We start from the raw sequence: 25,498 nt of genomic DNA on the forward strand, positions 1-25,498 counted from the left end.
CATACTACCTACTCCCTCGGATACCTCAACGTGGTCCTGGCGTCGGTTTCCCTGGACAGTCAAAACAATCTAGACCATTTATTTTGCTGGTTGTTGGATTTTTTGGATTTTTTTGGATTTAGCGTTTCTCCCTTTTTAGTTGGGTGTTTTCCGGCCTGGTTCATACGGCAGCACTGGTTTTTCCCCTCTTTCGCTTGTTTTGGGAAGCAGCGGTGCTCAGAACATAGGATAGCGTGAGCAGCAGGTGATTCATGACGAGCGGCGTTTGCTCTTTCTTCCCATGGAAGGCATGGAGGGGCGTGAAGGGGGCATTTAGAGGAAAGTTTTCTGGTAGGGTGGCCGTTGGTGGTGGTTGGGAATTGGTACTGTGAACCTTAGGCATGGCAGTAAAGATCGGGCATTCTCTCTGATGCGGAAGGGAGACACTGGACAGACTACCTCGTAGTCGTACTCTTGAACAGGCTTCGGAATATTGAGTTAATTGATGATGCCATTGACAAGTGGTGGCTGGCCGTTATTCCTCCCACGAGCTTCACCCTCGTTCTGCCGTTGTTCACTCGCTTCGTCTTCACTCACCACCACCCAGTCCTTGACACCACCTTTCCAATCCGCAATCCGACCCGCTCTCACAGGAACCAGCACCACACGCACATCGTCACCGGCGATGTAGCAGCTGCTGTTCCCATCCGCATTGGGCACTTCCCCGAAAAGCCCCGCCTCCTCGTTGGGCTGGTCCCCAAAAGTGTTGTTCTCCAGATGCGTCTCCTTGCACCACTTCTCCTCGTCCGAGCCCTGCTCCAGGAACCGGGCGGACCCGGCAATCGTGGTGCTGATGCTCGACAGCGCTGACGTGTTCAGGTTCAGCAGCAAGCTCGCCAGACTGCTTCGGGTGGCGGCAGCAGGCGGAGACCCGGATCGGGCGCCCGTGAGGGTATTCGTCGTCGAGGTCGGTGGCCGGTGGCTCACCCAGTCGTGGACCAACAGGCTGACTTTGGGGTTAGACAGGAGGTTGCGCGTCTTGATGCTCTGCGCGTTGGTCGTCATGATGATCACGGGACCGTGGTTGGCGTTGTTGTACGAGTACGAGGGCAGGAAGGTGTAGTTCATCAGCGAGACGTGGGGGGTGGGTGTTTCGTCAATCGAGTCTGTCGACGAGCCAGAGGAGATGGTCGCCAGGTGTAGAAAGCGGGTGTTCTTGAGACATTGGGCGACTTCTTGTGGGAGGGTGGTCGAGGTCTGGCGGTGCGTCGCCGTGGCGCTGGCTTCGTAGTTGAGCGGGGGATTGTGTGCTTCAGACATGGTTGAAGGAAGATACAGTGATATGGACGCTGGGATGGGATCAAGAGGATGGATTGGGACAGCAGGAGTCGGTTCTCTACTGAGGTGTCCCCTACAGGTAGGTAATAATTACTGGTATGTACGGAGGACTGAAAACCACATGGAGTAAGTCCCTTGGCTATGGTGGGATGTCGATTTTTGGGTGTCCCCTGCCCAGGTGGTTCGCGGCATGGTGGGGTTGGACACTCCCAGGTCCTAGCTGTTGTACTGTAGCTACTTGTTAGGCTGTGGAGGTCCTGGTTAGGTCCGTTCCCCCTCCTCCCCCCTCCACAGGGGATGCTGGTTGGAGCCTACTAGACTAATATTTAGCTAGCAGCTGCCTGAGACTATGTAGTAATTAGTGTCCTTCCGCCAGCTGGTCTTGGTACCTCTTAACCGCCTTGTTATGCAGTGTAAGTCCCACTACACGGGGTGCTAACTAGATGGTACCCGTAGCCTGTGCCTACCAGCTCTTCCCTGGTGCTCGGCAGCTTAGCACTGACGTCGACGATTCTCACTTACCACCACCTCCTCCACCATCTCCCTGTTCCTTCAGCTGCTCCATACATTTACTGATCGGGGACAAACTCACCTTGTACCTCCCTCTCCACATTCTCTCCACCAATTAATCCCATTCCCCATACTCAAACGCCTGCTGCTCTCCTGCATCTCAACTTACACCTGCTACTGGTACTGGTACTGGTGCTGGCCCTCTCCCTCTGCTTGACAACAATAAACATCTTTGCTCATTCTTGCCAGCTCCAGCTGCAGTTTCGACTCTTCGCGTTCTCTCACCTCAACCCATCCTGCCTCTTCCCTACCTTCATCCGCCATCATGCTCGCCCGACGACTTCCCCGCTCTACACACCAAGCCTCTTCTCTTCTTCGATCCTTCACCACCTCCACCATCTGCCGAGATAGTGGTGCCCGTGCCCCCGGTATGGGCGATTTGCCTCCCGACACTGCTGAAGCCTTTAATAAGAAACAAAAAGAGTTTCGCGATGGCCTTGAGGCAGCCAAAAAGAGAAAGGAACTCGCCGACAGTCAGTCCTTGCCAACCATTACTTCTTCGTCTGCCAGTGCTTCATCCTCAAGTTCTTCTCCCTCCTTTTCTAGTTCCGATTCTGTTTCTGATTTCGTGCAACCTCTTGGCTTGGGCTCACTCTCCATCGCTCCTTCTGCAGAAGAAGCAAGACAGGCCGAAACCGACACCTCGACTAAACGTGGTTCAGGTGGGAAGCTCTCCAGCTTCATCTATGGCACTCCCGAAGGCCAACAACTCGACAAGGATATGGAACGTTCTTTCTCCCAGGTCCTAGCAAGAGGCAAATATGTTCATTCTATCGTCTTTCACGAAGTCAAGCCCGACAAGGTCAACGAGTACACCGAATTAGTTGGCCATTGGTACCCCAAGATGGCCAATATGCCCGAGAATAAGGTCCATCTGGTTGGTAGCTGGAGAACAGAAGTTGGCGAATGCGAGACCTTTGGTAGAGTTCATTTTCTTGTCCCGAGAACATATGCTAATTTCTTGTGCTTCTACAGTCCATATCTGGGAATACCAGCGATATATGGGTTACCACGCCTCCTTACACAACATCTCTCATCATCCTGAATTTCCCGCCTTCGAAGAAAAGCTCAAGACACTGATCTACTCCAAGAAGATTTCACTCATGCAGGAATTCTCCTTCTGGCCAACCACCCCTCCACGAAAACTTGGTGGCATTTTCGAGCTGCGATCATATACCCTGCACCCAGGAAATCTATTGGAATGGGAAACACATTGGCGGAAAGGACTGAATGCACGAAGAGAAGTCATGGAAGGCGTAGGGGCTTGGTTCGTGCAAATTGGTGATCTGAACACCGTTCACCATCTTTGGCAATTTGCAGATCTCGAAGAACGAAAAGTCAGACGAGAGCAATCCTGGGGTGTCGAAGGCTGGGCAGACACCGTCCACAAGACGGTTCCTCTGATTCAATCCATGAAGAGCAAGATTCTTGTACCTCTTCCATGGAGCCCTGTTGGATAACATGCATGCTGGAACTTGGACTATTGAAAAGTTTTCCTTCCACTCAACATATTAGGAATACCAAACCGAGGAATAGGTGCTGAGTATTCCACCCTTTCGGAAAAGGAAGTCAGGCTGGGTCAGAGTCGAGAGCCATGGAGAGCATTGAGTGCTGTGCAGTGTCATCCGACGTACCGTCAAGAGCATAATTCGGAGAGGACTACTTCTTCAGTTGGCGAAAAATCTCAAGAAGTCACTTTTCAATTTCTTAGATCTTCAGTGCCAATCATTTTAAAAATGAAGTAATCAATAGAACAAATCACGTGGTCGATAACCCCAGCCTCGTCGCGAAACGGTTCTGCAAGGCTGAGCGCCGCCAAGGTAATCAGTTTTTTTGAAATGCACATGTCGAGATTGGTCAATCTATTCATCTTTGCCGCAATCAGGCCTTCTCACAGCAAACGGTATGCTTTCTCGGTTCACGACTGCTCGTCTATGCCATGGCTGCCGATCGGATCTACAAGTCCTGTTTGAACGGGGATTCTGTACTACCAGACCCGTCCTAAAGTCACATCTGCTTCGTCCTCAGTGGCGCAACCGAAGGATCAACCTTCCGCAACCCTCCCGGCCTTACTATGCGACCGCCACTAGATTGCAGCAGGATCCCAACGCTGAAAGCGCACCTTGTAATCCGACAGTGGCAGATGCTGAGCCATCCAAAAATGCCTACACTCGATTAGAAAAGCTTGCGGGGCTGGAAAGAAAACTCGACGAGCTACACAGGAGACTCTATGATTCAGTTCAAGAAGCAGTGGATGAAATACAACCACCTGATGTCGCGGATGTCAAACAGCCCATCAACCCCCGAAATGTCCGCGATTTATTAGTCGTGCGAGCACAACACCTGGTGGCAAGTCTGCGCAATTCAGGAGCGCCGCACGAACAGATCGCGCGAGAGGCGAGACAGATCTTCGGTGAGACATTGCCTGAAGACATTTTGAGTGACAACGAATACAAAATATATACCAGACTCTACGGAGAGCCGATACCCGAAGAAGAATTCTTTGATGGAGAGGGAGAGGAACTTCTGGAGCCTGGTACCACGACCCTTCTTGATCAGGACGGCGAACTTGTCGAGTACGTTGGCAGAGAAGACGAGGTCGTCGATTCCGAAGATGTCGAGAATGACATTGAGGAAATCGAAGAAGACAACGGCACGAATAACAACATTGTTCTCTCTTCGGATGGGCCTCTGCCTCCCACGCTGTTAGTTTCGAACTCGCAAAGACTGGAGGTGATTGCACAAACAGTAAATGGCCAAATTGTGGAGGAACAGGAATTGCTGGAGGAGGTAGAAGACGACGAAGATGCTTCTTCCAGAACCCACCCTTTCACTACTGTAGGAAAGTTCGCCAATGATCCTGGCAACGTCCAACTCCCAATGGATCGATTTGTTCGGCCTGTGGAAAGTATCATGAGTGGTTTCTCCAACAAGCACCTCAAGGAGATCAGTGAGAAAACCTTCGGTGGTCCAGGTCTTCCAGACTCGGCACTGACCCCTAGAAGTGGCCGCACGCGAGAACAAGTTCCCATTCCTCTCTCAGCGGCTGATCATAACATGGGCGAGATGGAGGCAAACTCTTTCATTGCCACTCTAATGCCTCCTACATATGCCGCCATCACCTCCGTCTTGGTGGAGACGCGCAAGCGTCTTGGCATAACCTGGCTGAACAATCTTTTGGCAAAAGAAGGTGGCCCTCGCGTCCTTGACGCCGGTTCTGGGGGGGCAGGTATTCTTGCATGGAGAGAAATTGTCCAGGCCCATTGGAATGCCCTTCACACCTCTGATCTGACCCCACCCGCGCCTCCTCGGACGAAATCAGTTGTCCTTACAGGATCACATACTTTGAGGCACCGGTCTGCCGAGCTACTAGAAAACACCACATTCATCCCCAGACTTCCCGATTACGTCCACATCCGTGACGCCCCAACGCTTGAGGATGACCGCCCTGCTTCTCAGAGAAAGCAGTTTGATATCGTCATTGCTTCGCACTCTCTATTTGGACTCTCCCAGGAATTCGAACGAAAGGAACATGTTCAAAATTTGTGGTCAATGTTGAGCTCTGATGGTGGCATCTTGATCATCATCGAAAAGGGTATCCCCCGCGGCTTTGAGGCGGTTGCTGCTGCTCGTGAACTACTGTTGGAAGAATGCATTGCAGTTCCTGAAGGTATGAATACACATTATAGCAATCCAACAGATGGAAACAATCTTGCAAGTCGAAAGACTGCTATGATTGTTGCCCCTTGCACAAATCACGAGCAATGCCCGATGTATCTGATCCCCGGCAAATCCCAAGGCCGTAAGGACTATTGCAGTTTTCAGCAGAGATACACCAGGCCAAATTACCTCCAACGGGTTATTGGTGCGACGGATCGAAATCATGATGATGTCGATTTCTCCTATATCTCTGTCATGAAAGGAAAAGATCTCCGTCAAAAGATGGTAACTTCTTGGCAGCATATTCAGGATCCTCTTTCTTCTCCTGCTCAGTCTGATGTACCCGGCAACTCCAGGGATTATAAATCCTTGATGGAGAGTGTGCACATCGGATTTGATAATGTTGCACCAGGGACGACATTAGAAAGCCCCAGTGGTCAAGGTCAAGGTACTCAGCAGGTTTCCACTCTCCCAGGTCCTTGGAACCTACCAAGACTGGTCCTACCAGCCTTGAAGCGCAAACAGCATGTCATCATGGATGTTTGCACGCCGCAAGGGAAAATTGAACGGTGGACAGTTCCAAAGTCATTTGGCAGACAGGCCTATCATGACGCTCGGAAATCCCAATGGGGTGATCTCTGGGCACTGGGCGCAAAAACAAGAATTCTTCGAAATCTCCGAGTGGGAGAATCCGACAGTAAGGAAGAGAAGAAAAGGAGACGCCGGTCAAGAGCAAAGGAAAAGGCTGAGGCGCTGCGCGAAGAGGAGGAAGATAGGAGGACCGATGATCTTTCCCAAGCATGGGACTTTGTGCCCCGTGCTGAACGTCAAGGCCGCGAGAGCCAGGCTAACGCATCAGCAAAGAGCCAACCTTCGAGGCCTGCCCCGAAACCAGCTGATGATGTGCAAACTTTCACCTTCGATCATTCCGCTGCGAGAGCAATCGACCCTACCGTACAGCCGCAACCTGCACCGGTAAAGCCATCACCTCATACGAGATTCGAAAAATTGACTTTGAGAAAGACAGCGTCGTCAAATATTGGGGAGCGTCCATCTAGGCGCCAAATCTCCCACGCAGAAGCTGAGGACCAACTTACAGCTGAAGAAGAAGCAGCACTTGCACAATGGGCTGAAGAGTTTAACTCCGACATCTTGCCGCGCGGCATGAAGACCAAAGACAGAACACCACGAGGAAAGTCGAATAGATTTGATGGTCGCAGACCTAAGAGAGAGAGCTTCCTCGGTCGTCCATGATCAAGGTAGTTTGACAGGGAACAACCGGTGGTTTCATCGCAATCGGAGAGGGAGACTATAACGAGGTCGTCAATCAATGCGACACGCATTTGCGGGACACGCACACCCACTCTACCTTCCAACCTCAGCCGGCAGCATGTTCGGGGTGACATTCTGCTCCATGTAAAAACAAATGTACGAGTATTGCATACCCTCGGGCTGGTATGAGATGGAGATCTCAAGACTGTACTCGAAGCAGACAATGTAATGTACCATCACTCTTTACTATCATTAATTTCCTTCTCGAGGTGCAGTCCATGAAGCGGAAGTTCTGAAACAACTTGAGTCATGGCTTGGATTCTTTGCAGCAAGTCCATTCACACTCGCCACATCACTCCGCGGCAAAGGGCCTCACTCCGTTTCTTGAGTCTAGGGAATCGGCATCTCACAACTGTATATTCAACTGCACCTGTGGAATGCGTGACTTCGATCATCGACGTATTGTGCATCGATCCAGCCATCCAAGACCTGTGGCCGCTACGAACTTCCCTTCTTCTTCTCCCTTCCCTTCTTCTTCTCCCTTCCCTTCTTCTTCTCCCTTCCCTTCTTCTTCTCCCTTCCCTTCTTCTTCTCCCTTCCCTTCCTCTCTCCTTCCATCGTTATTTCTAGCCCGTGCAGTCTCAAGACACAAGTCAACGCGCGATGATGAAGCAATCACAAACTCCCCGTCTCATTTCCCTGCGTCATGTACATGTCTCATTTCATCCACACGCGATCATAGGGTAGTCTAGGTAAATCAAGTCACCCAAGCACAGTGGTCGCCACTACGGGATTCCATCCCATTCTCCTTTCCTCATGCTTCTCTCCTTTCCCTGCCTAAGTATTTTCTCCATCCGTGCTTCCCCATCACCTCGTGCGTGCTGTCTTAGGAAACAAATTTGAAGACACAACTCACAGCATGACGTTGATGTGACGAGCAACGATGAGTCTTGACTCGCACTACGGTGTGGGCCATAGGTCTCGTTTCATCCATGTGCAACAGTCGACCAAACATCAAGTCTAGCACGTACCTGCATTGCAGCACTTGATGACTCTGTTCAATTCTAAACGGGTGAGTCATCGCAGTGCACAAGATGTGTGGAAGGTCAAGTAAATCGAACAATCTGATGGGCTGGAGAAGGGTATAACTACCCATCTTTCCCTCTGCTCTTGCGTTAGAAGTTGGATTGTTCACGCTCATGTTCAGTTTCTTTGGATTCGTCTCGGTTTACATTGTACTTTTCTTTTGCATTCGAGTTTAGTTCTTCGCCTTGACCCTTTCGTGGTCAGCTGGAACCTCGTCGTTTATGGTCTACTTCTTTGGATACTTCGAGGTATAGCACATACATCCATTTTCACCAGCAACTTGATCTCGGCTTTGCTGGTTCATCGCGCTTCAGATCATGGACTCAACGCTTGTTCCACGATATCTCCATAACTCCCTGTTCTTCATCGGTTGGCCACTGGACCGTTCCATCAAACTCCGAGAAGCTCGATGATCTTCCAAGCATAGGAAACACCAGCACACTGCTCTTTACTCAGAACTAGATCTCCACCGAATTCATGATAAATACCTATACACCTACCAGGTCCCGCCGAATGTCGACCGGCTGCACAGGCGTAAGGCCGCTCTCTTCACTTCAGCATGGATCATACACCGAATATATCCCACCCAACCCAACGGCCCAATCCGGTTGGCTGATTGCTGCACCTCGAGATGAAGTTGGAGATAAAGAATACGCAGCCACTCTTCCGAATGTCGATGATGCAGGTCGCATTAAGAGACATCCTTCTGACTTCATGTCGGGAGGATGGAGGACGTATTCTTCTTTGGGGAACCAGGAACTGGAAGTAAGGTGTACATTAACGATCCTGCACAGAAGGACATGATTCACAGCCGACTTATGAGGCAAAAGGACTACGCTAACGCGATGCTCTACGAGCAGGGTTTGGGAAAGATCACCAGTGTCAAGATCCAATACACGATGAAGTGTGTAGAAGGGAACTACACAGTGGACGAAGGTCCTCCGCTTGGTGCAAGAGTCGATGATCATATATCTAATGATCGACATGGAAGCTAAGTCAACTTTCCGGCCCGTTCTGGCCCTCCTAGGAGGGGGCTTCCTCGTACGTTGCCGCCGCCATATGCTGCACGGGCCATAGATCAAACTGAAACAGACGACTTTCCTCTCATGTGCTCCCAAAAAGCACCTACGGCAGCTCATGTGGACAGAGAAGCCGTAGTCACCGTGGTTGAGCTAGTCCGAGGAAGAAAGACATGGCCTGTAAGCGGACTAACCATTCAAAAGCCGCTGGGTTCCTGGCGAAATTTTATTTTCTGTAGGTTGGATTCCCGTGCAAGCTGCCTGGAAAGGCGACTCGTGTTTGAAATTTGATCGTTCTAGCTTATATTAGTATTACTGCCTCCAACCTCTATGGACCATTTCAAATCATGCCTCTCTTTCCACGGATCGAATTGAATCGAACTTAGTTAGCCGACGGATAAGTTCTCACCTAAACAAAGGTATGGTGCCGGATCCCGCCCCTCGATCTCAAAATCGAATCGTGTCAATTCGTCATTGAAAGGCCACATGTAGTTGCTCGTAACGCTATAGATGAATCAGTCGTAGCGTCCGCGAATAACATGACAGGATAAGAATCCTGGTGATGTTCTGGGCTCGCTTGACATGTTCCCAAAGGCTGGCGGTCTTTGTGATAGCTCAGGTGACAGAAATGAAATCCCTTGCTCTGCGTAGCAGGCATTGTTATAGATGGACCGCCCACCACGAGGTTTTGATCAATGACACATGGAAGATACTTGAGCTTCCTTGGTTCTCTCAAAAAGGCGGAGGCGATCTCTTCGGGTGTGTCTGCACGAAATTTGAAAAGAACTGTCAATGAGTATTACGCGTGTGTGTTCTTTGTAGACAATCAGGAATGTGGCTCACCAATGTGCACGACAACCATCTTGAAGGGGCCATAGCTTTCTTGGACGAAATCTATCGCTGGAGTCGATCCTGTGACTTCCTGGAACGACAACAGCTTCACAACATAAGTAGAAGACACCTTTTGCTAGGACTAGCGAGAACTCTGCTAATTTGTTTCAAGCGGTTCATAGCCTTCAAAAATGGTGCTCTCTCGGACCTTCTCTGTACTTCACTTTATGGTTTAGAAGTGTATCAATTCCATGTAATTGGGACTGTATTGCCTCACTTCAGTCCCTCTTTCTCATATGGTTTATGTTTTGTGAGTTGCTCCGAGTCCTATCCCAACCCTTTATGTAGCAGTCTTGGATTCATGGAGACAGAGTCAAAACCCACGCTATCCCTCACCAGGGATGACAGCAAGACGACCAATTCAGAGACTAAACAGCTTATTAGTAGGGTTCATATAGAAGTACTCTGCCAATCTCGAAAATTGCTTTGCATCTAGCAGCAGAGGTGTGCACGCAATTGATTTCTATTGAGTTTGGAGAGCCGGCCAGCCTCTGTACATACCATAGACCGATATATCCGTCGCTGGGCTTTCCGTGTCGACGCGGTGATCCCTCCATCGACAACAATATTCTCTGCTATGATATATCGTGTCTTATCCCAGACAAGAAACAGGAAAACTTGGGCAACATCCCACGCATCACCCATTCTATTCCTGGGTACTTGTTCTTCCCTCTTTCGCATACATGATGCTATTTGCTCTTCGCTCTCAGCGCCATATCTCTTTGCCAGCTGCTCTATATATGGCATGTACATTAATCCAGGTACCACCGTATTCAGCTTTACGTTATCTTGAGCATAGAGAACTGCAGGTACTCTTCAACAGATGGATAATCGCTGCTTTCGTGGCGTTGTACGCGACTTGTGGTTTTCCAATGTAAGGAAGACCCGCAATACTCGATACACTGACTATCCTCCCATCCTTCTGTTCTCGCATGATGGACAGAACAAAATGGCAAGCGAGATAGACACTCTTCAAGTTCAAATGGAGCTGTGAATCCCCATAATTCCTCGGATAGAGAGGCGGGGTCTCCCGGCGCAGATCGTCCAACGTTATTGGCTCGATCTCGACTCGACCGTGGTTTTCCATACACGCCTCGACGAGAGACTGCACCGACGCCAATGATGTTGCATCCGCCTGTAATAGGTCACAGCTGCCCTCCAAATTCTTCTATCCGTTGTCTTTTAATTTCCGCGGATTGGATAGATCTATTGCCGCCCACGATATTCGCTCCTTGACGCGCCAGCAGTACCGCTATCGCCCGATCCAATTCCCCCCCGGGGGCACTCTGCCCCAGACCGATGATAAGTGCTGTTTTTCCACTGAGGTCATGCATTGCTCTAGCCTGAGCTATTTAATTCTTTTGCATGCATTACGAGCTTAATGATCTCTCCAGCATTTCTGTTGTGCGACGCCTTACCATCACTATTCTTGCAACATCTATCTCCATATATGCATTGAGTTCGTACTTGGTCTGTTGGATGCCACGTGTAGAAAATAATTAGAGCTGCGATTCCATTGAGCCCTGATTGACGGGGCCCACAAGTTGCGAGTGCTAGCCTTGCAGAGAAACTTGCGAGTCCATTGGCTTGGGGAGGCCAATAGGGGATATGGTCCTCAACGTATTAAAAACCCGTCTAATTCATCGTATCTGGTTTATGACCTAAGAGGTTCCCCTGAGCCAAGCATAGAGCTAGGAGTGCTCAATATCATTGGGACTCCAACTTGGAATTATCATGTCTTTCATGAGAGGAAGCGGATGCCATTTAAGCGAATACGGACTGCCCAGAATTCTACGTAACGACCGACGAGTTCAACCCATCCATGGTTCTGGGGGCGTAGAATAGGAAAGAGGCTGTCTCGCCTCGATAGGGGTCTACAAAGACAGTATCAGCCCTCGGTTTCATACTTTAGAAGGACGAGAACAATGAATTGTTAGTGAGAAGGTTCGAATGGGTCAATCGATTCTTGTTGGCACAATGAAATTCTTTGTCTTTCGTTTTCTTGTCTCAACCAGTTGAGAAGAGTCTGATACATGAGCCTCATCATTGATACCCGTCACATGACACCTATACCGCAGAAATTACCAAGTGATTTGGTATGTTTTCTGCAGTAGCCCAAGCTTGAGGCCCATTGAGGGCTCTGAGGATTGTATTGATATATGGTATGCGTTCAGAATCCTGGAGAGACATCAGTACCACCTGCAGGACCAGGTCAGGTATTAATCTGTGAGGCCACTCAAGAACATATTGGGCTAATAAATGGTCTCAATTCTGGTGTTGAAGGTGGAATCTTAAATTTTGATGAACCAAATTTGGTATTTACAAGGATTTCGCCAACAGGAATAACGCCCGGCAATGCTCGGCATGCTGAAGCTCGATATAAGAACGGCAGACAGCGTCTCGAGCCTATTCTCTTCTTCCATGTTCTAATCCGTCGACTGAAGCGAAACACTTCCTCTGAACATCGACAATCGGAAGCGGCTATTGCTTTCATCTGAACTCTTTATGATCAAAGAATCGTAGCGCCCAGGCCTCTTATACCCAGGAACGCCAATATCGAGGGGATATCAAAGAAAATCGTCAGGTTGGGTTATGCTCAGACAACTAGGCTAGCCCCACCCGATGACACAGCATCGATCTCTTCATCGCTCCACTGGGTCCGCCAGAATCGCTTTGGCAAGTCACTTCTGTCAAAGAACTCCCCTTTCTTCGGTTGAACAGAGCCTAGTGACTTGCCAGCCGACCCACCAATGGCACCGTATGTTGCGTAGCCAGAAGTCGAAGCTTGGAAGGGAGATGCATTGCTACGGTTGCCGCCCAGAGGACCGTGCTGTTGAGCTTTGGAGCGGTAGGTTGCGAAGCTGTCGGGGAGTGAGTGTGTAGGTGAGGCAGGGTGTGGGTGAGGAGTATGATCTACAGATTCTGCACTGGTCGTTAGCTTAAAATGCCTTATGAAGCAGGGCAGAAGACGTACTTGGAGGGGATCTCTTTCCAAGGAATTTGATGGAAGGAGTTCGGTGCTGAGCAGCTCGCAGGATCACAGAGGCCCGCATCTTGGAGAAGTACGATATTGTCTTTTCTGAGCAGGGAGGAGGAACTGTTAAGGCGATGTGCGGGAGAATGTTTGAGTCGAGCACAAGGGTCCAATGCTCTATCCAGTGCAGGAGCGGGTCTCTGGCGTTTCTGCTGGGCAGGCCTAGAGGTTGAGGGATTGACAGTGCCGGTCGCTCGGAGGGGTGGGAGTCGTCAGGTATGAAAGTTAAGTATTATGGATATGGAGCTCGTCTAGTGGAAGTTTGAGGGGGGCTTCGTACATAGGTGTGGGAGAGATACAGCTTGCGTGATCCTGCTGGGTGGGGGAATGAATGGGAATTTCTCGATTGCTGAAACTGTCTCAAGGTTGTATGATATGGTTTTCTGCTGAAAAAGAAATAATCGGGAGGACTAAATCCGGTAGGTGAGGGCGAGGGCGAGGGTTCGGAGCTGGGGAAGAATGAACATGCTAGCATAAGAAGCAACGATAAAAAGATAGAAGATAGCTTGTGTCATGCTTTGGGCTGCCACTGGCGCAGGCCATCGGAGGTCGGCGCAACGGCAAGGCAGCTCTAGCTTTTCCCTTATCGAGCATGGTCGAGACACCGTCCGCCAATGGTGACGCGCCAGGACCCACATGAAAACTCGCTTCTTTCCAGCCTCCATTGACGCGACTTCTCGTACCGTAAAGTAATTAATTACCCCATACTCCATACTGAAATCTGCACTCACCGGCAGTGGTATGATACGCTAGGCCTGAAAATACCGGAATCTCAAACACTCCCGGTACATTCGTTCTTCTCATCTGAAACTATCCACCTTGGTCAATACCGGTACTCCGTATGCACAGTTAATAACTTAATATTCGTCTTTGCACACCCGATTTACCTCCTCTTGAATTTTCGTTGCGTGCCTCGGCTGACGGTTTGCGTTTTCGTCTCGGGTCACAGCGCTCCTGCTCAGACAGATTTTCACATGATCAGGTCTCCTGACTAATCCATCGATCACGACATCGCATGAACCGGTGGCGACCCATCGCATCACTGTTCGCCCTGGACAGTCCTGCGAACCAATCACCGAGAATTCAGTAGAGGCTCACATTCTCTGACAAAAACCATGCATGAATTCGCGCTCTACGGCCAAGTGCCTAAGGAAATTCACCATCGCACACTGCAGCAACTTGCCGGGTACACGCGTATGCAGCCGATTGATGCTTCAGAGATCCACTTGGTCTTCCAGGCACGCCAACCGTCTGGTCTAGACAAGATCCCCTCTGCGGGAGGTAGTCAAGGAGTCCTGCAGCCAGATGTCCAGCGCTGGAAGAACATGCTTAATGCAAGCTTGTACTATGTTCAACTTGTTGGAGAGGTCGCCACTCCCATCTCTTCATCACCCGAATCCAAACCTACTGACGGAACTGGTGACGTGACAATGACCAACGGTGGTGGACCTGATCTAAACTCACTTATCAACTGGACTCTCGAATTCAGGGACACTCCCGACCCTGGCAAGCAAGCCGTTAGTACAAGGCTGATATCCCGCACCCCTCTAGATGAAGGCAGCCTCATGACATTCATGGACCATTTTGGCTACGAGTACGTTTCTCGCTACATGCTTACTGGGTTCAAATTCTACGACAATGACACAACACTCTACCTTCATAAAGTCCTCACTCTGCCACAGGGCTCGGTAGAGTCTGCCATGACCGACTTTTCTTTCTTATCAAACATCTCGGAGCTCGGAGACCTGGATGGCTCTGGTGGCGCGTTGTTGCAGGCATCGATCGATGTCGTTGACGGAAACAACCCAGAACTGAAGGACAGAGCCACCCGGCAATTGTTGGCGCTTAAAGAGGGATTCAAGCAAGGGGTTGACCTGACTCCGGGCGACCGACTTGCTCTTGATACTCGCCTGCCGGCCGTAAACCGCAGGATCTGAGCATGTTGTCTTCTGTTGCAATTCTGCATGAGGACCACCTGAGTGTTGACCGCACTGAGACATCTATGTCTGAGTAAGGGTTCCTCTTGCCGACTGTACTTAACAAGCTCTGCCTTTGGCGTATTGCTTCACTTCGACTCGAATACCAACATTCTAGGCTGCACATTGAAGCCGGACGCTCATACCAAGGCCCAACAAACAAGGCGTGCTGATTTCAACCGTCCACTCCACTTGAGCGACGAGGATGTGTAACGATCTCTCAGAGATGTCTCTTGGAGGGCAGATCCGGCTACCAAGCCCGAAGGTGATCTTTAACAGCTAGAAATCGATTGACCTCCTTCTGCATTTCTTCTGGTCCCAGATATCATGGCACAGAGCAAGCGAATTAGTAGTCTGCATCGAGTGGCTCACGCTTGCCATCAATCAATCCATGAGTGATGAGCTGAGGTCTCTGAAGGATTGTTAATTTCTTGGCTTTATGACGGGTAGGTGGTATTGCCGTCTAGCCCTTGATGAGGGAAATTTCAAAGCCTTACGTTCGCAACCTGCAAATGACGGAGACTCGGACATGCAGGGCAACACATGTCTGTTGGTTCAGGGGTTGTCTTTCGCAATTGAGGGATCCGGTTCTGCTTCCGAGGCATTCGCTGCTCCAACACAGACCCGAAGGCGACACCCTGCATGCGTACAGCTCACATAATAGCGCAAGCAAATTTCACCAGTTCTACATTCCTAAACTAGGGAAAATGCCACACTTGGCTACCCACCAAGGCACAAATGCCATAGTGAGCCACCACTCCTATTTATCAATTCTACTTATCATTCAACCCATAACCTATACCAGTACAAGGCATGCTGGTCCTCGCTCTTTCACGACTGCAGCCCTATACTCCTCTTTCAGGCTGGAGACGTCGTGCCAGCTTACAATTCTTTCTAGGATGAACTCCATTGACTTGACGATCATTTCAAGCACGGTGGTAAAGCATCTTCTCGAACTCCCTGCCCTAACAATTTAATCTCCCAATAAGAAGACACCATGACGGGTAGACCCCTAATTGACTTCATCCGATAAAGTTTCAAGCTTATCTTCGCTGGGGTCCGGTAGGCCGCAGCGCTCACGCCGCGCACTGCGTAGTGAGTGCGGAGGACGGAGCGGAGAGTGCAAGGCCGCATACTCATCCTAGGGAAGCCTCGTCACGGTGGACGTTGCTGTCCACTATTGCATTCATCCCATCACCCTCCAATGGCGCTACAAGGTAGATTTTCATGATCTGTAGCATCCTTGACGGTATTTATACTATGGCGGCCGTTTCGCTATTCAGCCACGGAAGACCTAGCTAGCATCTTAGAATCCGAAATACCCACTCTCCAAAACATGTCTCCCATGATCTTGGAACATGGTGTTTCTGCCATCAATGGCTTCATGCAAGACTCAACCAAGAGGGACGTTGATGCCTATGATGTAGTTGTCGTCGGCGGGGGAATCGCAGGAATTGGAGCGGCAATTGGTGCCAGACAAGCATCCCCAGGTTCATCGGTCTTAATCATTGAGTGTGAAGGATGCTTAGGGGGAGCCGCAACCCATCGTGGCGTCTTGTCATTTGCCGGATTGTACAGTGTTGAAAGTGAGCCACGGCGAGCCGTTGGTTCGATATGGTCAGAGCTACATGAAAGATTAGTTGAGGAACATGCTGCAGCTGTAACTCCTGACCGAATCGTGGCATACGTCCAGGTAGGTGTCGAATGATTTGCACTATTTATGGCTCAAGATCTAACCAACAATCTAGAACTTCGACCCCGAAGGATTAAAGCGAGTCTTGGACGACTTGACAAGATCCTATGGTATCGACGTCCTTCTGCATTGCACCGTGGTCGGCGGTGAGCGCTGCGATCACCAATTGGCCGCAGTTGAGATTCAGGAACGAAGAGGCCGACGGAAGATCACCGCAAAGGCATTCGTTGACTGCTCTGGCGACGGTGATCTGGCTTATCATGGCGGTGCATCTACGCGATACGGCAATCATGGCCATGTGAATATGGGCTCCTTGGCTACGAGGTTTGGCGGATTAGCTGACGCAAACCCCACATCCGCTGCGTGGCGCGATGCAATCATTGCTGCGAAAGAACAAGACCCAAGCTTGAAGAAGAGCATTCCTCGGAATGTTGGTGTGCTCATCAAATTACCCGGATCTGGCGATATCAGTACATACATGGCCTCGGCGCAGTATGATGCAAGGAACAGTGCTAGCATAGCTGCAGCTGAACGAGAGGGTAGGAGACAGGCAAGAGTGTACCTCGACATACTGCGGAAGCTGCCTGGTCACGAAAAGATGTATCTTGTCTCATCAGGACCGAATTTTGGTACTCGGGAATCACGGCACATCAACTCCCGCTATCAATTGACCGAAAGCGATATCCTGGAAAGTCGAGACTTTGTAGATACGGTGGCAATAGGTGCATGGTACATGGAATGGCATGATGGTACGAAAGAAGACTGGCCCATAATCTTTAAAGCTCCACCAAACGGCACATTCGACATCCCCCTTCGATCCTTGTGGAGTGAAGATACTTCTAACCTCTTCTGTGCTGGCCGTTGCATCGACGGGGATCAATCCGCCAGCAGTGCTTTCAGGGTCCTAGGAACAGCCTTGGCCACAGGTCAAGCTGCCGGAACCGCTGCTAGTTTGAAAGCCCTCAGAGGCGTCGATCCAAGCCATCAAGATGTGCAGAGTGTCCTAATGAAGCATGGAGCCCTCCTCGATAGGAATGTCTTGGTGAAGGCTTCATATGTGGAGGAGCCGGAGGGTCGAAACCTCTCACATCATGAGGCGCTCCATACTTAGAAACTAGGGGTCATTGGCATCGCAAAATATTAGAGCCATGGGGCACCCCAATCTTCATCCACGCTCACTTCCCAGCTTGCTGCAGCATACATTGGGTACGGAGTATTGTCGAAGCCCCAGTCATCAAAGCAGCCCTGAGTAGCCGAATTTGAGATGATTGAGGGATAATAAGTCATATTGAGTCTTGCTGCTTGCTGATTGTTATCGGCTTGTGAAAACTGACTTGGGGGTAAGGCAAGGCTCTGATGTAGCGGCCACCCTTGTAGTGGACCAGCAGCTTCTGAAAATACCTGACTCGGAATTTGAATCATTGCATTGGTCTGTTGAATTGCATTCGCGGGAATTTCCTTGCTTGTTCCCAATGAAATCGGAATTTGCTTGTTGGGTTGGACATCACGTTCGGGGGTAGCTCCTTGTTTTGCCCTCGCCTTTGCTTGAAGTGCAAGAAGCCGTCGCCATCTCCTCTCCCGTTGACCATGGGGTACATGGCTCTTCCAGTCCTCCAAGAAGCCATCTATTGCTTTCCATGCCCTAGTCGCGAAGGATGGCAAGGGTGAGACTGTCAAGCTGGACAGTAAGAATGCGACTGCATCCCATTCGACATATTGCTGAAACAGCCATATCCAACGTGAATACTTCGGATCCGTTCTGAGCTGGTGAGCATACTCAATGATGTCAATGCTACTCGCCACAAGAGCTATGAATTGTTCGTGAGACAAGCTAGAGGACTGTGTACGCGCCGGATGGTAGATGGTCAACTTCATTTTCGCAAGCACTAATCTCGACGCGGTAACGGCGAGAAAGCAGATGGGAATTTCCAAATCGCAGTCTTTGAGATATTTCTCCTGCAAATCATTCACGACATTGTCGATGAGGTCTGTTTTCTCAGCAAGATTCATAGAAGGGTAGCCGTTGTCCGAGCTGAACTTTTCAGAGAAGACCAGCTTCCTGGCTGCATAGCTTATCTCGAATCTGGTCAAGCAGAACAACATCTCTGTTCGGCCGTTGGTAGCCTCGCGGGGTTCGGTCATGTTCATATCCAAGTCACCATCATTGGCGTTGCTGGGATATTGCGTATCGAAATTATGCTCGCAGATCAACGGATCCATATCGTTGTCTTCTGCAATCCGTACGTCCAGTATGCAGATTTGCCACCACAACCGCCTTCTCATCTCAGCCATGAACGGTGGAAGGCCTAACGAAACTGGATCTCGATGCAAGCCAAGCTTTGTCGCCAATCGATAAAGTAGACCGACCATTGACCAGATGTAAGCTTTGTCGACGGTCTGCCTGGCACATATCAGGTAGAGTGTCAAAGCCTGCAAGGTCGCCACATCTGGAGTGGTCATAAAATTTGCATTGGCGAGAGACTGTTCAATACCCGCCCTATAGCGATTCAATAAATCTGGTCGTTCTTGCTGAAGAAGACCTCGGGTGGCATCGGAGCTCTGTAAGCTCGTCACCGCGGCAAAATAGATGGCGAACATGAGTGCTTCCACGGGAGGCGGTATCTTGTCCAAATGGGTGCTGGCCCTCAAAAGCTGACGCTGGACAGTTGGGGCATGGAGAAGCTTCAACAGAGGATCGACGTTCTCAAGATATATTTGCCATAAGGTGAATATGCGTGCTTCGGGTGGATGAAGATGTTGGAGGCCACTTGCTTCGGGCGTTGTAGTCATGCCAAAAATGAACCGCTGGTAGGAGGGCAAGCCAGTGAGTGTCGTAGGATCTGAGGGTGAGGCGCTTGTTACGTCTGCTGCAGCCCCAGTATTGGGTGCAAGATCGTGATATTCGCCTTCGCCCTCGTCCTCCAACTCGGCCCAAAAACTGCCACTCACGTATCGCGTGTCGCCTTCCTCGACAACCAGCCGGCCACTTCCCCCAGGCGTCGATTGGGTATTGTTGACCTCTTGGTTGGGGGTCTCTTTGGTGGCGGCATCTTGACTCTCCTCTCGCGGACGAGGCGAACTTTCACTCAAGAAGCTCGCCTCTAGTCTTGCCAATGACTTCTCGATGCGCTTCAATCGAGCAGAGACATCGTCATCTGCCGGTCGCTTGGATTCCTTTTCAGACGCCGGATACACGCATTGGACTCTGATTTTGACGCAATAAGCACAAGGCTGCTCTCTGTCGCATTTGATTTTCCGTCTGCGACATGCGATGCATGATCGTCCGGGTGCCACTCTAGGCGGCCGGAGGTGCATGGGACCAACAAGGTTCTGGCTCTCGCTAGACATGTTTAACCCGACCAGTTGTCAACAGGCGCTCCTAAATCATGCAATTTGATGAATCCGCCTTCAGGCGAGGAGGTACTCTGTATAGTGGAAGAGTTCAACAATGGTAAGTTCGGTCCTGGGTTTTGATTGCCTGTGGGTGCCTGTCAATTGTCAACCAGATAGAGGGGCCTGATCCACGGGGTTCACCGATTGGACGTCGGCTGAATTGATAAAGACTTCGCTCATATCGGCACCCAAGCATCACCACCACACCTTGACCGTCTGAAAAACCACAATGACCTATGTACGAGTATAACTTGGAGTGCTCATGTTCCTACGTTTCCTGGCAGAGGAATGGGAGCTACGTCGCTGGATCAGAGATTTACAGCCCATGGACAATCATCGAGTTTGCTCCTTGCCTTAACTCGTCGACTAGTATGGCTGGGCGTGTTGACTCTCTTTCTCTGACCCCTGCATTTTCGGGCTCTTGGATGAATGATCAAACCCCTGATTGGATTCAAATTTGCACGGCTTTATAGCTGATATTCACAAATTTTATGGATTCTGTAACTTGGGAAAATCGGGCTACTGTCTGCTAGTTGCTTTCAGCGGCATTGACTACCCTCTTTACAGTCTCATCCAACTCACCTTGACGCACACCCAACATTGAATTTGCAAGGGACTCATCGACGGAGAAGTTCTGTCGCAATCCCGAACCATTTCCCCAGACCGACGCTTGCACAAGCAGGAAATTGCCAGTAAAGTCGCCTGATGCAACAAGCTGCTTTCCCAAACCCACTAACTCTTCAGTTTTGACACGCTCAACCTCCCAGTCCTGACCGGTTGCGGCCTCTAAAGACTTGAGAATGTCTATTTGAGATACCGCGGCGGTTTGGACGTAGAGGTATTTGTTTGCAGTCTCGACTGGATGCTGCAGGATCGAAATCACAGCAGTCGCAATTTCGTCTTGGTTTGTTGCTGAGAACACAATGTCACCATTATCCCAAATCTTTGCCTTCTTGGAAGCTATCTCAAAGCCCAGAAACCCCGATTGAAGCCCCTATTGCACGTCAGTCGGGACCCAGATGATGTCAGTGTTCTCCGTGATTCACTTACCCAGTCAAGCAGAGGACCAGTTGCCAGACCTGTCCAAGAGAATTTTGTTGACTCTTTCTCGTGCAATAAGGTCAAGATCTCTTGTTTGGCCTCGAAAAGAGGAACAAGACTTCGGACTGCATCGCTGCGGGTGTTTGTTGAGTATTCCGAAGGCACAAACCGCTTAACTCCTGCCTTGATTGCTGCGATGACAAAACCCTTTTGTTGTGTGAATCCTGCTCCTCCCACTGCGCTGACAATAGCATCTTGTCCTTTGAAGGCCCTCACTAGGTCATCCTCAGAGTCGTAGTCTGCTGTGATGACTGAAACTGATGCAGGGAATGAAGCCTTTGAAGAAATTCTTGAAAGAATGCTAACCTCGAAGGTAGATAAAGCCAGGAGGGATTGGAGAATGACTGAACCGAGCGTTCCTGCACCCTGTGGAAATCACATATTAATTTATGTATCAAGACACTCTGTATCAAAGAGTCTACATACCCCAATGAGAATGACCTTCTTGACGTCCATGTTAGCTGCCATTTCGACTTTGTTTTAAAACAGAAGTAAGGGAGTATTCAGCAGTCAGATATGCATGTTTTATTCTATCCATGTTTCTGTCGATCATTACAACTGTTGTTAGGAAGCAATCCCTGGGACATCCTTACGAAACATTTTCACGGATTCTCACGGATTCGTGATCTGCGGGCGATTACTTGGAAATCAAATTCTGAATGAGGTCTCAGGAGAAAAAAAGGCGCGGAATCTAGTGACTAGGTACCAGGCATGTCCATCGAGCTAGGGACAAAGTGTCATTCACCGAGGACAGCTCTATCTTACCACACGCACTGGGTGAGGATCCTTTACTAAGCTGAAGGGATTGAATGCGTCGTGCGGAGGGCGGAGGCGCGGAGGCGCGGAGGCGTCCTCCGCGCTTCTATCTCGAGCGCAATGGTGGCGTCACTTGGACAACGTTCTATCAAACGAATACTTGTGATCTGCAAAATCAATCAGCTTCTCAATAGGGCTTTTAAGGCGCGTTGGTCCATGTTGATTAGCTGCCACACGTTTCTGGGTCTGAACTCTAATCAACTCAAAGCATGGCTTGCATGGTTGTGAGGGCCTAGAAAGCGCCATCTTGCTTCTCAACTCTGCACTGCTGGATAAATCACCAGGTTCTCTTCCGTTCATCGGGTGTGAGCAGGCGAGAGCTCACCCCGTGGGGAAGAGGCCGCTCAGAAGCGAAGACGACAGACTATGTTGGTCTTGGAAGCAAAGGATAAAGATCGAGAGCATCCTGCAACGATTCAACGATTCAACGATCAGTCAAGACTTCATTGAATTCTTTTGCATCTGACAGACAACAATGGCTGGCAACGCAAGTGTGACTAAAATCAACGACGAGTATGTCGAGTCGCTTTACCATGATGAAAAGGCTCAGTCGTCCCCACCACCGAGTGACCTAGACGCCGGACTCAGCGACGAGCAACGGAAAAGAAGAGTATGTCACCATCCTGACATAGGCCCTCTCTTCCTGATATAAGAACAAACAGGACCGCGAGTTGCTGTGGAAGCTTGACCTCAACCTCATCCCGTGGCTGTGCCTTCTGTACCTGATTTCGTTCTTGGATCGAACGAACATTGGCAATGCAAAGGTCGCAGGCCTACAAAAAGACCTCAAGATGACCAATGGGCAATGGAATGCTTCACTCGCCATCTTCTTTGTCTCCTATTCGGTCTTCGAGCCCGCGAGTAACGTGCTTCTCAAATGGTTTCGCCCCAGCAGATACATCCCAGTGATGTCAGTTAGTTCCTGACCAATAAACACTGTGAAATATTGCTAATAACCATACAGAATGGTCCTTTGGGGGGTAGCTTGCGTTTGCTGTGGCTTGGTCCATGATTTCGCCGGGCTGGCGACGGCTCGCTGGTTCCTTGGCCTGTTCGAAGCTGGCCTCTTCCCTGGTATGAAGCTCGCGATGACACTACGGAGCAGTTACTGACTTAAAACCCATTCCAGGATGCAATTTCTACCTATCATGCTGGTACAAGCGCTCGGAATTCGGTGTCCGCTCAGCCATATTCTTCAGCGCTGCTGCCATCGCCGGCTCATTCGGTGGCTTCCTGGCAGCTGCAATGAGCCAGATGGACGGCGTAGGGGGCAAAGCCGGCTGGGCTTGGATTTTCATTCTGGAAGGTCTCATTACTATTGTTGTCGGTCTGTTGTCTGTCTGGATGGTCCACGATTTCCCTGATGAAGCCACTTTTTTGTCCGCAGACGATCGTGTCAGAGTCTACCAGCGACTGAAAGCAGATCAACAATCAAGTGCAGACCATGAATCATTCAAGTGGGCGTATGTCATGGAAAGTCTCCGAGATTGGAAGACGTACACGAGCGCCTTGATTTACATGGGAGCTGGCGGTGGGCTGTACGGCTTCAGCATCTTCCTCCCAACCAGTATGCAAGCATCCTCTTTCCTCTTTACGTTATTGGGGTCACAATTACTCACCAAATGATGATACAGTCTTGGCCGAGCTCGGGTACAAAGCAACAACCGCCCAGCTGATGTCCGTCCCACCATACATTGCCGCCGCGCTGCTCACCATCGCCGTTGGGTTCCTGGCTGACCGAATCCGCCAACGAGGACTATGTGCAATTGCAGTCTCCTCACTCAGCGTCATAGGGTTCGGCATCCTAGTCAGCGACCTCCCCGCGGGTGCGAAATATGCAGGAACTTTTCTGGCGGCGATGGGCATATATCCCTGCATACCCAACACCGTCACATGGCTGTCGAACAACACAGAAGGGGTCTACAAGCGCGGCATATCCCTTGGACTCGCGATGGGCTGGGCAAACTTGCAAGGTGTTGTGATCAGCAATGTCTACCGAGGCAAAGACGCTCCTCGTTTCATCACTGGCCACGCTGTCGTCATCGGATACCTGGGGCTAGCTCTCTTTGGTGGTTCGATCCTTCACTATTTCTTGCTACGCCGAGAGAATGGATTAAGAAGGTCCGGTGCACGCGATCATCTCCTTGAAGGCAAGTCTGAGGCAGAGCTCAGAATGATGGGGGATCTGAGGTGACTTTTGACATTTGCCTTGCTAAATGGTGCCACGATACTAAGTCAGGCACCCATTAAATGACCCACCCCATTAATGACCTACGTAATGCACTTTGCCACCAGTCCATATAATCGTATTTATCTACTCTACAACGTCATTAATACTAAATTGATGTATGTACGGGGTGAGTGTAGTGTTTGACTGTTCATCCTGCGTAGTATTCCTGGTAGGCAAGCGAGATGTTGACCGCGTCGTTGCCTGTAAAGCCTCCATGGCTTGCCTCGCCTGTGTTATCGTCTCGATACTCGCAAAGACCTCATTACAGTCGATTGCTACTCGTCGTTGTCTTGTAGCATGAAGTTTATTTAGCTATGTACGTTGGATAGTTAACTATTATAATTTAAGCGTAATATTAAACTATAATCGATCGAGAAATTTGCTAGTCTTATTAAGCAATAAACGTATTAATCGAGAGACGGTCTTACGCTGTAAAATTAACTACGTTTCCTACCTTATTTCACGCTAATTTAGAGGCGTACGAATAGTACTCCGTACGTATTAAATTAGCCTCCGTAATGGCGGCGTTACCGGCGATATTTAACTATTTTAACTATCCTATAGGACTTAGTGAGATCGTATAACTTTACGAGGATTCTATGGATAAATACTAGCTATATTCTACCTAGTAGTAATACGTAATGCTAAGAGACCTTTACTACTTACTTTTTCGTATAATTTAAGGAACTTACTCTTCTTTACGGCCGAGGCATCGTCGAACCTAGCTAAGTTAGCGATTTCGTCCCGATATCGATATTTTAAGAGTAAAAAGTAAGTAAGATTAAGTAGCTATAAAATATAACTCGTATAGAGTATTAAATAGATTAAGGCGATTCGATTTATATAGTATTCCTATATAAACTCGTACGTAGTATAACTTTTATGTCCGTCGACTAGGAGGAGTCGATAGTTATTCGATGCTATCTAAGGGATGAAAATCTAACGTAGCTAGGCTAATTCGATATTATTTAAGGTCTAGCCGTTTAGTGAGATCGTATATAAGTACTTAGGAAGGTCTAGATCGCTAAACTAAGTGGATTAAAGTGTATTTCCTTTAAATATAACGAGGCATTAAAGTCGACGACTAATCGCTAATATTATCTCGATAATTAATACCTATTTATAGTTTTCTAGTATTACTTTATATAACTAAGTAGTATCGATCCTACTAACTACTCGTTAGTTGGCGTATACGCCTAAAGCGATGCCTATCTTATCTATATTAAAGATATTGTGCTATAGAACTTAATATCGCTCTTATACGGCCTTAAAATACTTAAACTAGCGAGTTAAGGACTTAGGAGTAGTACTCTATAAGCGTAATCTATAGATCTTTTTACCTACCTTTAAGTAGATCTCTAGATAACGCCGTATAAATCGTGATAGCTAGTTATAACCGATAGCTATTAGTATTACCGTATCGCCTTATATAATACCGAT

General features: G+C 49.3%; 10 protein-coding genes across 10 annotated transcripts; 5 read left to right on the plus strand and 5 right to left on the minus strand.

The window, feature by feature from the left end:
- Positions 1–477: 477 nt before the first annotated feature.
- Positions 478–1,299, minus strand: A1O9_11290 (uncharacterized protein; the record flags this gene model as incomplete). The annotated part of the gene is made up of 1 exon (XM_013400008.1): positions 478–1,299. The coding sequence occupies one exon, from the start codon at positions 1,297–1,299 to the stop codon at positions 478–480; it is 822 nt and encodes a 273-aa protein (XP_013255462.1).
- An 853-nt stretch (positions 1,300–2,152) lies between these two features.
- A1O9_11291 (uncharacterized protein) lies at positions 2,153–3,347 on the plus strand (the record flags this gene model as incomplete). The annotated part of the gene is made up of 2 exons (XM_013400009.1): positions 2,153–2,807; positions 2,863–3,347. 2 exons carry the CDS (start codon positions 2,153–2,155, stop codon positions 3,345–3,347), a joined length of 1,140 nt encoding a protein of 379 aa, XP_013255463.1.
- Positions 3,348–3,792: 445 nt separating this feature from the next.
- Positions 3,793–6,801, plus strand: A1O9_11292 (uncharacterized protein; the record flags this gene model as incomplete). Its single annotated transcript, XM_013400010.1, has 1 exon — positions 3,793–6,801. The coding sequence occupies one exon, from the start codon at positions 3,793–3,795 to the stop codon at positions 6,799–6,801; it is 3,009 nt and encodes a 1,002-aa protein (XP_013255464.1).
- A 3,554-nt stretch (positions 6,802–10,355) lies between these two features.
- On the minus strand, positions 10,356–10,959 carry A1O9_11293 (uncharacterized protein). The gene has a single exon (XM_013400011.1). It carries the CDS (start codon positions 10,900–10,902, stop codon positions 10,600–10,602), a length of 303 nt encoding a protein of 100 aa, XP_013255465.1. The 5' UTR covers positions 10,903–10,959; the 3' UTR covers positions 10,356–10,599.
- Positions 10,960–12,411: 1,452 nt separating this feature from the next.
- A1O9_11294 (uncharacterized protein) lies at positions 12,412–12,868 on the minus strand (the record flags this gene model as incomplete). Its single annotated transcript, XM_013400012.1, has 2 exons — positions 12,412–12,737; positions 12,790–12,868. The coding sequence occupies 2 exons, from the start codon at positions 12,866–12,868 to the stop codon at positions 12,412–12,414; spliced, it is 405 nt and encodes a 134-aa protein (XP_013255466.1).
- Positions 12,869–13,964: 1,096 nt separating this feature from the next.
- On the plus strand, positions 13,965–14,786 carry A1O9_11295 (uncharacterized protein; the record flags this gene model as incomplete). Its single annotated transcript, XM_013400013.1, has 1 exon — positions 13,965–14,786. The coding sequence occupies one exon, from the start codon at positions 13,965–13,967 to the stop codon at positions 14,784–14,786; it is 822 nt and encodes a 273-aa protein (XP_013255467.1).
- A 1,375-nt stretch (positions 14,787–16,161) lies between these two features.
- A1O9_11296 (uncharacterized protein) lies at positions 16,162–17,629 on the plus strand (the record flags this gene model as incomplete). The annotated part of the gene is made up of 2 exons (XM_013400014.1): positions 16,162–16,518; positions 16,574–17,629. 2 exons carry the CDS (start codon positions 16,162–16,164, stop codon positions 17,627–17,629), a joined length of 1,413 nt encoding a protein of 470 aa, XP_013255468.1.
- A 29-nt stretch (positions 17,630–17,658) lies between these two features.
- A1O9_11297 (uncharacterized protein) lies at positions 17,659–19,866 on the minus strand (the record flags this gene model as incomplete). Its single annotated transcript, XM_013400015.1, has 1 exon — positions 17,659–19,866. One exon carries the CDS (start codon positions 19,864–19,866, stop codon positions 17,659–17,661), a length of 2,208 nt encoding a protein of 735 aa, XP_013255469.1.
- Positions 19,867–20,440: 574 nt separating this feature from the next.
- A1O9_11298 (uncharacterized protein) lies at positions 20,441–21,480 on the minus strand (the record flags this gene model as incomplete). Its single annotated transcript, XM_013400016.1, has 3 exons — positions 20,441–20,905; positions 20,962–21,378; positions 21,439–21,480. The coding sequence occupies 3 exons, from the start codon at positions 21,478–21,480 to the stop codon at positions 20,441–20,443; spliced, it is 924 nt and encodes a 307-aa protein (XP_013255470.1).
- An 823-nt stretch (positions 21,481–22,303) lies between these two features.
- A1O9_11299 (uncharacterized protein) lies at positions 22,304–24,022 on the plus strand (the record flags this gene model as incomplete). Its single annotated transcript, XM_013400017.1, has 5 exons — positions 22,304–22,438; positions 22,491–22,738; positions 22,793–22,902; positions 22,958–23,395; positions 23,463–24,022. The coding sequence occupies 5 exons, from the start codon at positions 22,304–22,306 to the stop codon at positions 24,020–24,022; spliced, it is 1,491 nt and encodes a 496-aa protein (XP_013255471.1).
- Between the last annotated feature and the right edge of the window lie 1,476 nt (positions 24,023–25,498).

The sequence above is a fragment of the Exophiala aquamarina genome (genome assembly GCF_000709125.1).
Source record: "Exophiala aquamarina CBS 119918 chromosome Unknown aczIA-supercont1.16, whole genome shotgun sequence".
NCBI classification, from domain to species: domain Eukaryota; kingdom Fungi; phylum Ascomycota; class Eurotiomycetes; order Chaetothyriales; family Herpotrichiellaceae; genus Exophiala; species Exophiala aquamarina.

Coding starts and splice junctions, on each gene's coding strand:
- A1O9_11293 (XM_013400011.1), bottom strand. CDS start 10,902: ATGGAAAACCACGGTCGAGTCGAGATCGAGCCAATAACGTTGGACGAT.